Below are 13,105 nucleotides of genomic sequence, written 5' to 3'. Positions count from 1 at the left end.
CTTTTCTCTACATTCATAGTCGACTTGCATTTACTGCGGGGCTCGCTATAAATAAGTATATATATATATATATTTCATATTTTTAAAGACAGGTTCAAATATGAGCTGTTTGTGTGCTGATAGAAGTATTATATTTCCGCTTCACCTTCCATGAGATACCATTTGTTGCATCGCATGTTGTTGTCTTGTTTTGCCTTGAAATAATAATGCAAATGTTAAAACATGTGTATGTATATAATTGAAACTGTTCAAAGACTTACCCTTCCATAAACTCAATATACTCATTTAAATATTCTTCCTGTTCGAAAACTTCGCCACAGTCTTGACTGGAAAAGAATGTACACATGTACACTTAACATTTCAAACCATAAAGGAATGTTTTCCTTACCGTTTATTCCGCGGTACTGCACTTTTTGAAACAACAATTTTATTCCCACTATTACTTATGTCCGTTGAACCAAAATGTTCGAAGCAAACGTAAGGACATTTAGGAAGCGTTTCTTCCCTTACTTCACATGCTTCGAGAATTTTTGGGAACTTGAAAAACGAAATAACTTTTTTTTTGCATTGGTATTTTGTATTTGCGCATTTCCAATGCACACAGCTCATTTTAAACAATTAAAATATTTGACTAGTATATGTTGATTTCAAATCCATCAAAATCACAAAAAATTATAACATTTTTCAATCTGGTTACTAGACTTTTATGAAATTGTCATAGTCCCCGCAAAAGTTAAGTGGCTAATGTCACACGAAATGGAACTACCTCCAATGGTATCTCACGGAAGGTGAAGCGGAAATATAATACTTCTATCAGCACACAAACAGCTCATATTTGAACCTGTCTTTAAAAATATGAAATATATATATATATATATACTTATTTATAGCGAGCCCCGCAGTAAATGCAAGTCGACTATGAATGTAGAGAAAAGTCTTGAAAACAATTCAAAATATCCGCGCTACAACTTGGAGCAGATCTCATCTGCAATGTGCATGTATTCTGCAGGTCCTCGCAGTGCAAATGCTATCGCATATGAAGTTATGTGATATACGATCCGAAGAAAAGCTGTGTGTTTTGTCATTTGACGAGATGAAAGTCCGGGAAGAATGGGTTTTGATCGAAAAAGTTACGTAATTTTGCCCCCATCGCGAGAGGGAGAACATTTTTTCGTCTTCGCCATTTAAATTTACATCAAAAAGAAACTAACATTTATTATGGAAATAACAAAATGAGAAAAATCACAACTTGATGGTATATTTGTCAAGTATTTAATTTATTGAATAAAAAGGTCATAAAGACGCACCTACGAGTACATATGTACATGTATTTTTTTTCCAAATTTAGGGTCAGGCTGCCATGAAAGTAAGTATATAAAACATATTTATGAATCATTATCCATTTTTTTCTAAATAAAATTACATGTTTTACTGCATTTTCAATATATATATATGTAGATAAATCGTGCTATAGCATATTATTATTGTCTCAGATGACCATTGCGTTTTCATACTGAAGGAAATTTCCATCCCGAAAATCCACAATTTCGCCTTAAATTGTAACGGTATGATAACGCTTCTAGCAAAACAACAAACATTTTAAAACTTCAAAAGTCCCCAAATACGTCAAAAATTTTTGAGTGGAACTACCTTCTTTTTTGTATCATGGAAGAGCCAACCTGTATATAGTTGAACCATGGTACACTATGAAAGCAATAGGGGATAAAATTAAAAGCGAAAACAAATTTGCTAACTAATCAATTGCCTATGGCGGAACTATACGAGGTGGCGGCACGGTGACAGCTGGTTGTTACTTTTTTAATTTAAGTTGATACATCAACTTCCGGCGCTGTATGATTTTGACCATGGTTCAACTATATACAGGTTGGCTCATCTGTAAAGCAACAAAATATGTCTGTTCAAATTGTCAAAATCTGTGTATTGGCGTTGGTGCGAATGGTATGGAATGGAAACATAAAACTTAGCAGTTTTTGTATGTGTAAGTAAAATGTTGCGAATGGGTTGGTTTCATTTTGAGTTTGCCATCTACTTTTGGCAATCCCTTCGACCATGCAATGACATAAATAAAATCAGCTGATGAGATGAGCCAACCTGTACATAATTGAACCATGGATTTTGACATTAGTCCATCGATTTACAAAAAAAAGTACATGAATCATCTATTTATGTTTGTAGGTATGTCACCTATGCTGCCACCTTGCCAATTCTATTTTCCTTTCGATGAGTACAAATGCAACTCTGCCGCAGGGTTGACGTTTCCAAATTTAAACACATACCCAACGGGAAATAAAATGGCAATTCTTCTCAGTTTTACCAAATACCCATCTCTATGCAGCGCATATAGCTGGAGTCATTGGTGCCGTATGTCGAATCGCTGTATCCGTATCCCTAACGTAATCAGCTGTTTATCGTTACGACGGTAAACCAAAACCCAATTGGTTGGCTACGATACGGTTACGACCTTAGCGGCACCAATAATCGATTGCATTGATTCTCATAAGGTTGGTCGAATCAGCTGTTAAAAGGTTGCCGATACGGTTACCGATAAAGCACCAATAGCCGGAGTCATTGGTGCCGTATAGCTGGAGCCATTGGTGCCGTATGTCGTATCGCTGTATCCATATCCCTAACGTAATCAGCTGTTTATCGTTACGACGGTGAACCAAAACCCAATTGGTTGGCTACGATACGGTTACGACTTTAGCGGCACCAATAATCGATTGCATTGATTTTCATAAGTTTGGTCGAATCAGCTGTTAAAAGGTTACCGATACGGTTACCGATAAAGCACCAATGTCTCCAGCTAATGTCTCCAGCTTATTTGGCAATTAAACTGTAAATTCTATAATCAGAATTGTACTAATTCGACGTATATTTACATTTAACGATCCGGCTATTATTTCCTATGCAGTTAAGTGTCAATTTATGGGGATTATTATACTGGAGAAAATAATCCCGGTGATATATATATTTTGAGACGGTACAATCTTTTCGTACAATAGAGTTGGCAGATATCCGTGTACCTGTGATTTTGTCACAGCTACTGAAATATCACTGTACATTTCAGTGACAGGTTAGAAGGAATAACCGTGACAGATTGCCTGTGACAGCATTTATTACCCGTTGCCAATAATGGTTACCAATGAACTCAATCACAGTAGATGTCTCGACTGCGACTTAGTTAAGTCATGTTTTTTAAATTTTCCGTTTCACCACCAATGGATTTAGTAGCAAAATTGGTAAAACCGAGAAGAAACTTAGCCTCAAATCTGGGCTAACTTAAGTTGCAACTAAGTTTTAGCCTAAGTCGAGTTGGTGAAATCGGCCCTCAGAGGTTTCCTGCGACATCTGCTACTTATTCGCAACACAAGCCGTAGGGAAAAATATAAAACTGATTCGTGTTGTCGTTATTTGTTTGTTTCAGTCACAGTCACGGGTTAAAATCCCTGTGACTGAGAGGGCACAATCACATATAGCGTTTTTCCTCCAAAATCACGGGATCGGCTAACATTAGCGTACAATTGCTGGCATATACTGATGATATTGATATCACTGGCTTTAATAAACGAGTTCTTATCTTTGTACTGATAAAGACATTTCCCGAGCCTCGCCTGCTAAATATGTATATGATAGGTTCATATTTCTAACGGGTGAGGTTGGCAGTTGGGTTGAGAAAGCTGTGAATTGGGCTTATCAACCCCTTGAGTCCCCAAAAAACGAATCGCATATTTTATCATCTCTGGATGGTATAAAGATGCAAAAAATGTGGGTCGTGTGATGTATGAGGACAAGGCGAAATATTTGCTAGCATCAAGAAATAATCTGAGGAACAATTGAAAAGTGATCAGCCCAATCACGCAATCCATTGTAGACTGTTTTTTCGGGATTCGTAACATTCAAATTCGTAATATTGCTACGATGAATTGCGTGTTTGGGCTGTTTGTTTTAAATATTTTTGCGTTTCGTATTTTTTCTCCGTTGGCAAGAACTTGTCGTAGAAAATTTCAAATAAACGTCAAAATTTTACGTTCCGAGTGAATTCAGTGATGCCACTGTACGAAATTCGAATTTAAGGGCGAATTAGTGGTAACTTATAACCATAAAGCCATAACCAGATAAAACAGCTGATCACACCTACCTTATGGAAATCAATGTAGTCCAGTTAGCGTTATGGTATGGCACCATTAACCGATTACATTGATTTTCATAAGGTAGGTTCGATCAGCTGTTTTATCTGGTTATGGCTTTATGGTTATAAGTCACCATTAAAAAGCCATAACCAGATAAAACAGCTGATCACACCTACCCTTTGGATATCAATTTAATCGAGTTAGCGTTAGGGTATGGCACCATTAATCGATTACATTGATTTCCATAAGGTAGGTTCGATCAGCTGTTTTATCTGGTTATGGTTTTATGGTTATAAGTCACCATTAATTCGCCCTTGACTTATTTACTTTCGGAGACGTTCGGAAACACGGTCGAATTACATGATAGCAATTTCGTAACTTTCCCGAAAAAACGTCTACGATGGATTGCGTGATTGGGCAGAGCCACCAGTCCGCTACGAGTGGCGAGTAACTCGCTGGAAATTAAAAAAATTGATGCCTAATGTTTTCTAAGAGGGACATTTTTAATCGTCTCGCATTTATCCATGCCGACCAGGTGCCTACCTTATGCAAATGTGATTTTTCCAAAGAGAATTAATTAATTAATTAAATACGGTTGGAAAAATAAACACAAATACCCCACGAAAATGTATAGAAGACATTTATGCACATCTCGCCCAAAAAAAAAAAAACTGCGACTACCATAACGAAAACATTATGCAAATGGATACAAAGTAACGAGCGACGTCTCTTATTATATTTATCCTCTTTGGCTCTACTAACAAAGAGGTTGCATTTACGTGTTTTTACCCAACTTCAAACGACATATGCTACGAAATATGATTATACAACTTTTCAAGGCAGAAACACATTCGGAGAACCTGTTACATGGCACTACCGAGAAGCGACTATTTTATGAAAATTTTTTCTATCATATTTCGGAGCTTACCTGTTCCGTGATTTCAACCCAAAAATTCGGCATTAACCTTATATACACAATAACTTTATACCACAGTAGCAGCCTGGCGCCTGAGCAGGGGCATGAAGCCTGCGGCCTTATTCTGTAACTTGACTCGAAAGGAAAATCTATTCGAAAGCTGTCAAATTGTATAAATCGAGTTATATAATAAGGCCCCTGAACCCTCGAATATGAATGCAATATGTTCATGGGTCAGCCGTAATGTGATGGTAGCAGGCTGCGCCTACCACACCGAAAGCCCTGGGTTCATGTCCCGGGGAAAAGAACGTCAACAATTTTAGAAAAAAAGGTTTCTAAGCGGAGTCGCGCCTCGTCAGTGGCTTGGCAAACACCATTTTGCTTTGCAGTTGCCGTTCGAAGTCGCCATAAAACATGAGGTACCTTCCCCTAATTTGTAGAAAATATTAAAAAGAACGACACAAATTGGAAGAGAAGCTGGCCTTAATCCCCTCAGAGATAAATCGCACAAAGTATTAGTTTATTTTTTTTTTTTTTGTTCTTATGCGGCGAATAAAATTTTGGGTGTTTATTTTGTGAAATGGTGAAGGCGCCCTTACCCAAAGAGTATTTCTTTCGACACTTAAGTTTGGCAGTAGTAGAAAAAGGGGAAACAGACCTCGATTAAGTGGACAGAGACGGTTGGCGGATTGCTGGATCTTTATAGATTATGTAACGAATATTAGCAACACTAAGGCACACTAACATCTCTAAGCCACTTGTATCTACATAAACAAATCAATAATTATGTCTACACATATGTACATACAAGAATCGGAGAGATATGCACAAACACATGCATATATCTGAGATACTAACAAAAGTATGCAATCATCGGTGGAAGTATCACTCACATATACACGCGCATATGGCTATGCGAGAAGCTATAAACGTGCATCTCTAGTTTATAGCTGGTGAGTTTATAGCTGGTAAAGAAGTAGTAAATTCTAGAAGAAGAAACGCCTAGAAATATGCGAACGACACAGCAGAGAGTATAAAAGGAGCAAAAGCTGAGTAAGCAGCAATCAGTTTGATTTAAGCACGCTATCAGTTGCGAAGTATAAGTGTTATTGTGAGGTATTTTCAAAGTAGTCTAATGAAGACCATTTTGCATTATTGAATATTGGAGTTAATTATTCAACAGTTTAGCGATACGAACGTTAGTAGAAGGTGTAAAATAAGCGGGGTTTCAGTAAATTCGTTACAATAAATTAAACGAGCAGTGGCGCCTTTATCACGGATATTGGAAACTTAGGCTGATTCAAGTAACGTAACAAATTGTTTTGATTATCTAAAATGTAAATTTCGTTATATTTTATTAAATGATCTTTATATATTTTTTTAAATACGTACAAGAACTTACATACTTATTTCCTCTATATATAAATATATGTAAAAATATAATAAATTTTCAGTATATTTTATCTAAAATGTATATACTAGAAGGCAATCAGTTCCAACAGGAGTACACAACATTTGGCCTGTCATTTGAGCACCACATTCATATCTAACTACACAAACAATTTGTATATTTTATGCTGTGCAATTACAATGAATTAATATCATATAATTATTTACTATTATTTAAGTATTTTAACTAAAATCATATGTGTCTCGAATTTGTTCAAAAATAAATTATTTTACTAATATAATAATAAATCTAGGGGGACTCATGTAACCGTATAAATGCCTTATAAAGTGCTTATAAAGTGTGTAAACGTATACATTTATCTCAGGGATGCACCTTAAAGTTAAGCTAATCGTTTATCAAAAAAATTCCACCGTTTCCGTTGAAACACTTCGAAATATTATCGATAAAGAAATTATCAAGATAAATTGTATCTCGTTTTTAACCGAAACGAAAAGCTTTCGTTAACGTTAAAAACGTTAACAAAAACGTGATACTTTATGTTTGAATTGTGCTGGCAATGCTATAGCCATGGTGAAGCCGTAAGGTGGCAACAGCGAGCGGACGTACACACACAAACTCCATGTAATTTGTTCGTGTAATTCGTTGGTGGTAATGTCAAAATACTCTGAGAAATGTTCGTACTGTCAAAATTCATGAGAAACGTTGCAATCAGCTTGGATAATGCTTTCACCTTTAATGACTCCGCCATCAATCAACTTTGCCAGAATAGCTTGAAATTAATAATCAACATAAACGATTTGACTTCGTTTTGATATGGCAGAAAACGAAACGAAATCATTTCGTTAATTTGACGTTCTTAACGTTAATAAACGAATCGAAATGACTTTGTTTCGTTTATTAACGTTAATTATCGTAACGAAATGATATCGGTTCGTTGGTTAAGCGTCCTGATTTATCTAGTGCGTAAACGAGCTGTCAAATTTTGTATGAAAAATCATTTACACAATTTGTATAAATTTACGCGCACATTTCATTGTGTAAACGCGGTAAACTCAAAGGAATGCAACCTTGCAGACATTACAGCAGGCATTTTCATCAGAAATCTCCAACATCAGCAAGTCATTTACAAGAATATCTTAGTAAGGACGTTTTAGTTTTGATTTTTCACTTAATCTTGGCATTTTTTAATTTGTATAACAATGAAAAAATTTTTGTTTGGCAATAATACAGCTGATAAACAATCAAGTTTATCAAGAGTATTTCTAGGTGCGTTCATATAACAGCGTGTGTAAATGTATATAATTTTACACCTTATAAGTTTATATGCTTTCATGAGTCGCCCTTCTAACCATTATTTTTTTCAATAAATACATACAAACCCAAATTAACTAACTATTTGGACTACGTAGTATAAGACCATCACTAAGCGAAGACGCATTCCGACTGGATCATAGTGTACAAGTACAAGTGTGTTGACTTATCTGTCAAGCATTCTGACAGGCACTCGCTGGATTCGGAATGACAGCGAATTCAAAATGGATACCATTACCGAATGCTCCGAATGATTGAAAAATTGAGAAAGTCCATACGATTGGTAGTCAAAAATGTTGTCGTTGAGACCAAAAATGCGACTCTAGACCTGAGATTTCCATCAGGTGAGCGAGGCTGTTTGTAGTTTTGACGTTTATCGCTTAGTGAACACACTTGGTATAGGTACACGATGGACTGGATGTGCTCATTTCGTTTTGTATAATTATGTCAGCGAGTCGAGGGCTGGTAGGGCGCACCGATTTCGATCCATTTGATCTGACATCGTAAGATGACTGATCACGGTTTTTTGTAATATTCATAATACGATTTAGCAAGAATTCCTTATCTTTAGCTTCCAGATAAATCATTTCCTTCAACAACTTTACCATGAGACGACGTGCACGAGATTTGGCGCGTAAATAATAAACCAAAGCCGTCATTATAACTAACATTATACCAACAGCTGCGGGACGTATAAGTAAAGTGAGCAAACGCCATAATATTTCATTTTGACGCAATTTTAGTACGCCATCTATAAATATTTTAAACATATAACCAGAATCGCGAAAGGGACCGCAATGCGAACTCATTGGTAGTCTGGAAGAAAAGTGAGATGAGAGTGTTTAGGACTGAACCAAACCAATTTTTTTTGAAGAGATCGAACCATAAGCAAAAAAAAAAGTAAATTCCCCGTTTTTCGAAGTCTACCCTCAAAACATTGATATTGGCTTTCGAAGTTCGAAATTGGACCAAATCTTAGGAAATGTATTTATTTTGCATATAAACCAGATTATTATTGGGAGATCTTCGAAAAAAAAAATAAAAACTATATAAAACAGCCACTAAAAAAGTTCGCTGATCTGGTAATGGGACACACGTATTGCATGGAAGTATGATGATTTCATGCCTTGAGTCCGAATCTGCTATTAGGTATGGCATAGTTGGTGCAGGTTCGGCCCTACCCTCAAAAAACGCTCACATATCTGTGAAATTTTTTCGTTTTTTTACGTAAGAACTACGGGTCATCGATTATTATAGCGGAGTCGGGTTTAGCACATCATAAAGAATGGTCGATTCATCAGAGGCGACAAGCTTAATAAAAAAGTAAGCGCATCTCGGGTAATGCGAAAATGTAAATCCAAAAGCTCCACTAAAATTTCCATACCAGCTTCCAAATTCCAACACTCGATAACGTTAAAACTCCATCGCTAAAAATATCTAAAATAGTATCAAGTGCGCAGAAAAGTAAGCATAATTTAGTGCCATACGGTCATATGGAATAACCGCCCAGTCCAAGTCCCATGTAAGAGTATTAAAGTTAAGGGACAATTAATGGTGACCTATAACCATAAAACCATAACCAGATAAAGCAGCTGATCGAACCTACCTTATGGAAATCAATGTGATCGATTAATGGTGCCATGCCATAACGCTGACGCCATAACTATATCATAGCCAACCAATTGGTTTTTAGTTTTTCGCCATATCCATAACCTAAAAATATTTGAGTTGGTGAATTTAATAACATTTTGTAGATTTTATGCATTGTTTTGGATACGTTATGACTAAGAGACTTATTTTTTGTGGAATATGTTTGTAATTTTTTGCGTTTTCTTCATTTTTATGAAATTTTCATGATTTTTAGGTTAAGGCACCATTAATCGATCACATTGGAGGTGGTTATAGATATGGGTATGGTTACGACTATGGCGTTAGGGTTAAGGAAGTTTAATTAGCCCTTTTGGCTATCATTCTTTGTAATCATATGGTACTAAATGTTGCATACTTTTCTGCGCACTTGATACTGTTGTAGAGATTTTTGGCGATGGAGCTTTAGCGTTAGCGAAGGTTGAAATTTGGGGGCGGGTCTAACTTCAAAAAAAAGAAAAACCCAAAAAATAATGATTGACTCAGGGCATCAAAATGCATAAAACTAAGAGTGTCACAAAGCCAGTATCTAAGTTTGAAGGCTTTTTGCTTAGAGATAAATCTTTACAGAAAAGCTAGTTTGGTCCAATACCGTGAAAAAAGTGATTCTCGTGTAGTATAATTATTGATACATACTGTGTCATAATGTAACCCAATGTCAAGATCACACCCAATAGCGATACAAAAGTAAAAACCAAATAAAGCGTTTGCGTCTGCGCCGAACGCCATATGTGACAGCATGGTTTACATAAATACAACAAGAGCGCCTTATTGATATAAAATTGTAGGAGCATTTTACAAACGATGATTGCAACAAGAAGCGGCGCGAATAATAAACCCAACCATAGCAAAGTTTGATTGTAAACGAGACCCAAACTTTTTTGTGATATATCAAACTCTGCGCCACCAAGCCAAGGCAAATAATATCTGCAAATAAAATTAGCAATTAGCTGAATTCATAAAAAATAATAACAACAATAACTTACTGTGACAGCAGGGAACGTGCCACACAGAGCAACGGTATAATGAGTAAACAAATAAATGTATCTATTATAATAAAACGATATAACTCTTGGCCAATATGTGTCTCCCAGCACTATAAAAATATTTTGTTTTATTAGCAGTTAATTTTTTTGTAGCTTTATTCAGCACTCACTTGGCTATACTCTTTCGTTAACAAAAAATATACCAGCACGCTAATAATGACAGCTTCCAACATGAAACTGCGCAGCAAAGCTATGTGCAGTGTACGGCGAGCGGAGCGATAATCTTCCATTCTGAAAAGGAATACGAAAATCTTAATTGGATCCATCCTAATATCAATTTTTATTTATTTATTGTATTAAAAACTTATAAAAGTAAAAATGAACTTTTTTTAAACGGTTTTATTTAGGTTGATTTGACAGGCTGGTTGGACCGCACTTTTTTGTAATTGAAATTTAAGTAACTTCCCGATAAGATACAAGCTTGAAACTTGGAGTATAGTTCAGAACCCGATGACAATGCAATAATAGGAAAAAATCGCCGCTAGCTGGCGCAAGGATCGAGATATTCACACAAATCGTATTTGTGGTCCGATTTGGCTCATATTTGGACCACATAATACATACAAGCCACCGTGGTGTGATGGTAGCGTGCTCCGCCTACCACAACGTATGCCCTGGGTTCACACCCCGGGTAAGGCAACATCAAAATTTTAGAAATAAAGTTTTTCAATTAGAAGAAAATTTTTCTAAGCGGGGTCGCCCCTCGGCAGTGTTTGGCAAGCGCTCCGAGTGTATTTCTGCCATGAAAAGCTCTCAGTGCAGATGCCGTTCGGAGTCGGCATAAAACATGTAGGTCCCGTCCGGCCAATTTGTAGGGAAAATCAAAAGGAGCACGACGCAAATTGGAAGAGAAGCTCGGCCTCAGATCTCTTCGGAGGTTATCGGGCCTTACATGTATTTTATTTTTTTTTAATACATACAAGAATAGAAAGCGACCTATGAAAAAAAAATCGACCATGGGTGGCGCAAGGATCGAGATATTCACAAAAATCGTATTTGTGGTCCGATTTGGCTCATATTTGGAACACATAATACATACAAGAATAGAAAGCGACCTATGAAAACCGCCGCTAGGTGGCGCAAGGATCGAGACATTCACCAAAATCGTATTTGTGGTCCGATTTGGTCCATATTTGGAACACATAATACATACAAGAATAGAAAGCGGCCTATGAAAAAAATCGCCGCTAGGTGGCGCAAAGATCGAGATATTCAAAAAAACGTATTTGTGGTCCGATTTGGTCCATATTTGGAACACATAATACATACATGAATAGAAAGCGACCTATGATGTCCGATTTGGCTCATATTTGGAACAAATATTACATACAGTCCGGTAGAAGTGACATCAAAATATTTTGGAGTTGGAGGAGGGACAAGCATACGTGGCGCAGAGTCGAGTAAAGTCTTTGGAAGGATTATGTATTGAGGGATTGTAACAAATTGGAGACGTTGGACGCGTCAAATTTCTATTGATAGTCATATATAAGACCAACTGAACCTTAATCAGGTTATGCTACGCCTCACATTTTTAGAAATTTCACGCAACCAACGCTTTTATTTAATTGTCTGATCAACGCCCTAGATTGATGGGGAGTGTGATGACTAGTACCTAGGATCTACCTAATTATTTTCTAGCTTTTAGTATTATTATTACTTCATGTAAGTATTGTTTTCAATAAACCCGTTTAACTTAAAACTTTTTTGTAATTTTTTCGATCAGTTCAAATCAGGGATGGGCGTTATCAACAAATTTGAATAACCATTGACAAAAAAATAAAAAATAAATTTTTATTCATTATTCAAGAAAACTTGAGTGATGAATAACATGATATTTTTTATTCAAGCATTTCTTGAATAATGAATAACATTTTCTCGTTATTCAAAATATTCTTATTTTTGCAAATTTTGAATAAAGAGTTGAGTTATTATTCATTATTTACAAAATATGGAATAACAATAAAATTTTAGTTTTTATTCAGTTATTCAAAAATAAGAAAATCGCGGGGTTTTTTGGGGGGCCGTTTGGGGGTAATTTCTGGGACACCTTGGGGACACCCGAGGTCTATTGGGGCCCATTCCAGGAGCTCCCTCGCGATCCTCCTAGGGTTTTGGGGTCATTTCGGGATGGCGTTTGCGACTCCCTTGGGGTCTTTTGGAGGTCATTTTGGCATGGTTTAGGAGAGTACCTCGGGGTCATTCCGTGACCTTTTTGGGACTCCCTCGGGATCATTTCGGGATGGTTTTGGGGACCCTCTCGGGGTCTTCTCCAGAAACATCTAATGCGCCAAAAAAATATTACAGCGTCACATACATACCAAAACTCAGCGAGAACTTTGATCAAAAAATATTAAAACAACAAAATATTACGCTTGCATACAAATCGGATGCAACAATATCCAGCATTTTTACGAAAACGAAAAGCCTAATAGAAAAACAACAACAAAGCAACGTTGTTTATTAAATAAAATTCAAGGGTAACGACAACGAACGCTGTGATAAAGTGTATATCGGAACAACAAAAAGAGCATTAGGCGCCCGCTTAGCCGAACACGAATCGGATATAAAAAAGCAAAAACAAAGCACAGCCTTGTCTCAACACATTTTAAGTAGTGGCCACGCA

At 36.5% G+C, this 13,105-nt stretch overlaps 1 protein-coding gene across 1 annotated transcript in view; it reads right to left on the bottom strand.

Moving 5' to 3' along the window:
• Positions 1-6,396: 6,396 nt before the first annotated feature.
• Positions 6,397-13,105, bottom strand: part of LOC137251288 (transmembrane channel-like protein 7) — a 28,054-nt gene continuing 21,345 nt past the window's right edge. Inside the window, exons 8-11 of the mRNA XM_067785613.1 lie at positions 10,593-10,713; positions 10,423-10,532; positions 10,073-10,363; positions 6,397-8,605 (exon numbers count right to left, since the gene is read on the bottom strand). Coding sequence (XP_067641714.1) covers positions 8,170-8,605; positions 10,073-10,363; positions 10,423-10,532; positions 10,593-10,713 — 958 coding nt within the window. The 3' untranslated portion in view covers positions 6,397-8,169. The remainder of the gene's footprint in view (positions 8,606-10,072; positions 10,364-10,422; positions 10,533-10,592; positions 10,714-13,105) is intronic.

This window comes from Eurosta solidaginis, chromosome 4, assembly GCF_040869045.1.
Source record: "Eurosta solidaginis isolate ZX-2024a chromosome 4, ASM4086904v1, whole genome shotgun sequence".
Lineage (NCBI taxonomy): Eukaryota > Metazoa > Arthropoda > Insecta > Diptera > Tephritidae > Eurosta > Eurosta solidaginis.
The sequence above is the reverse complement of the archived record's forward strand: the minus strand, read 5'-3'. Positions and strand labels throughout refer to the sequence as shown.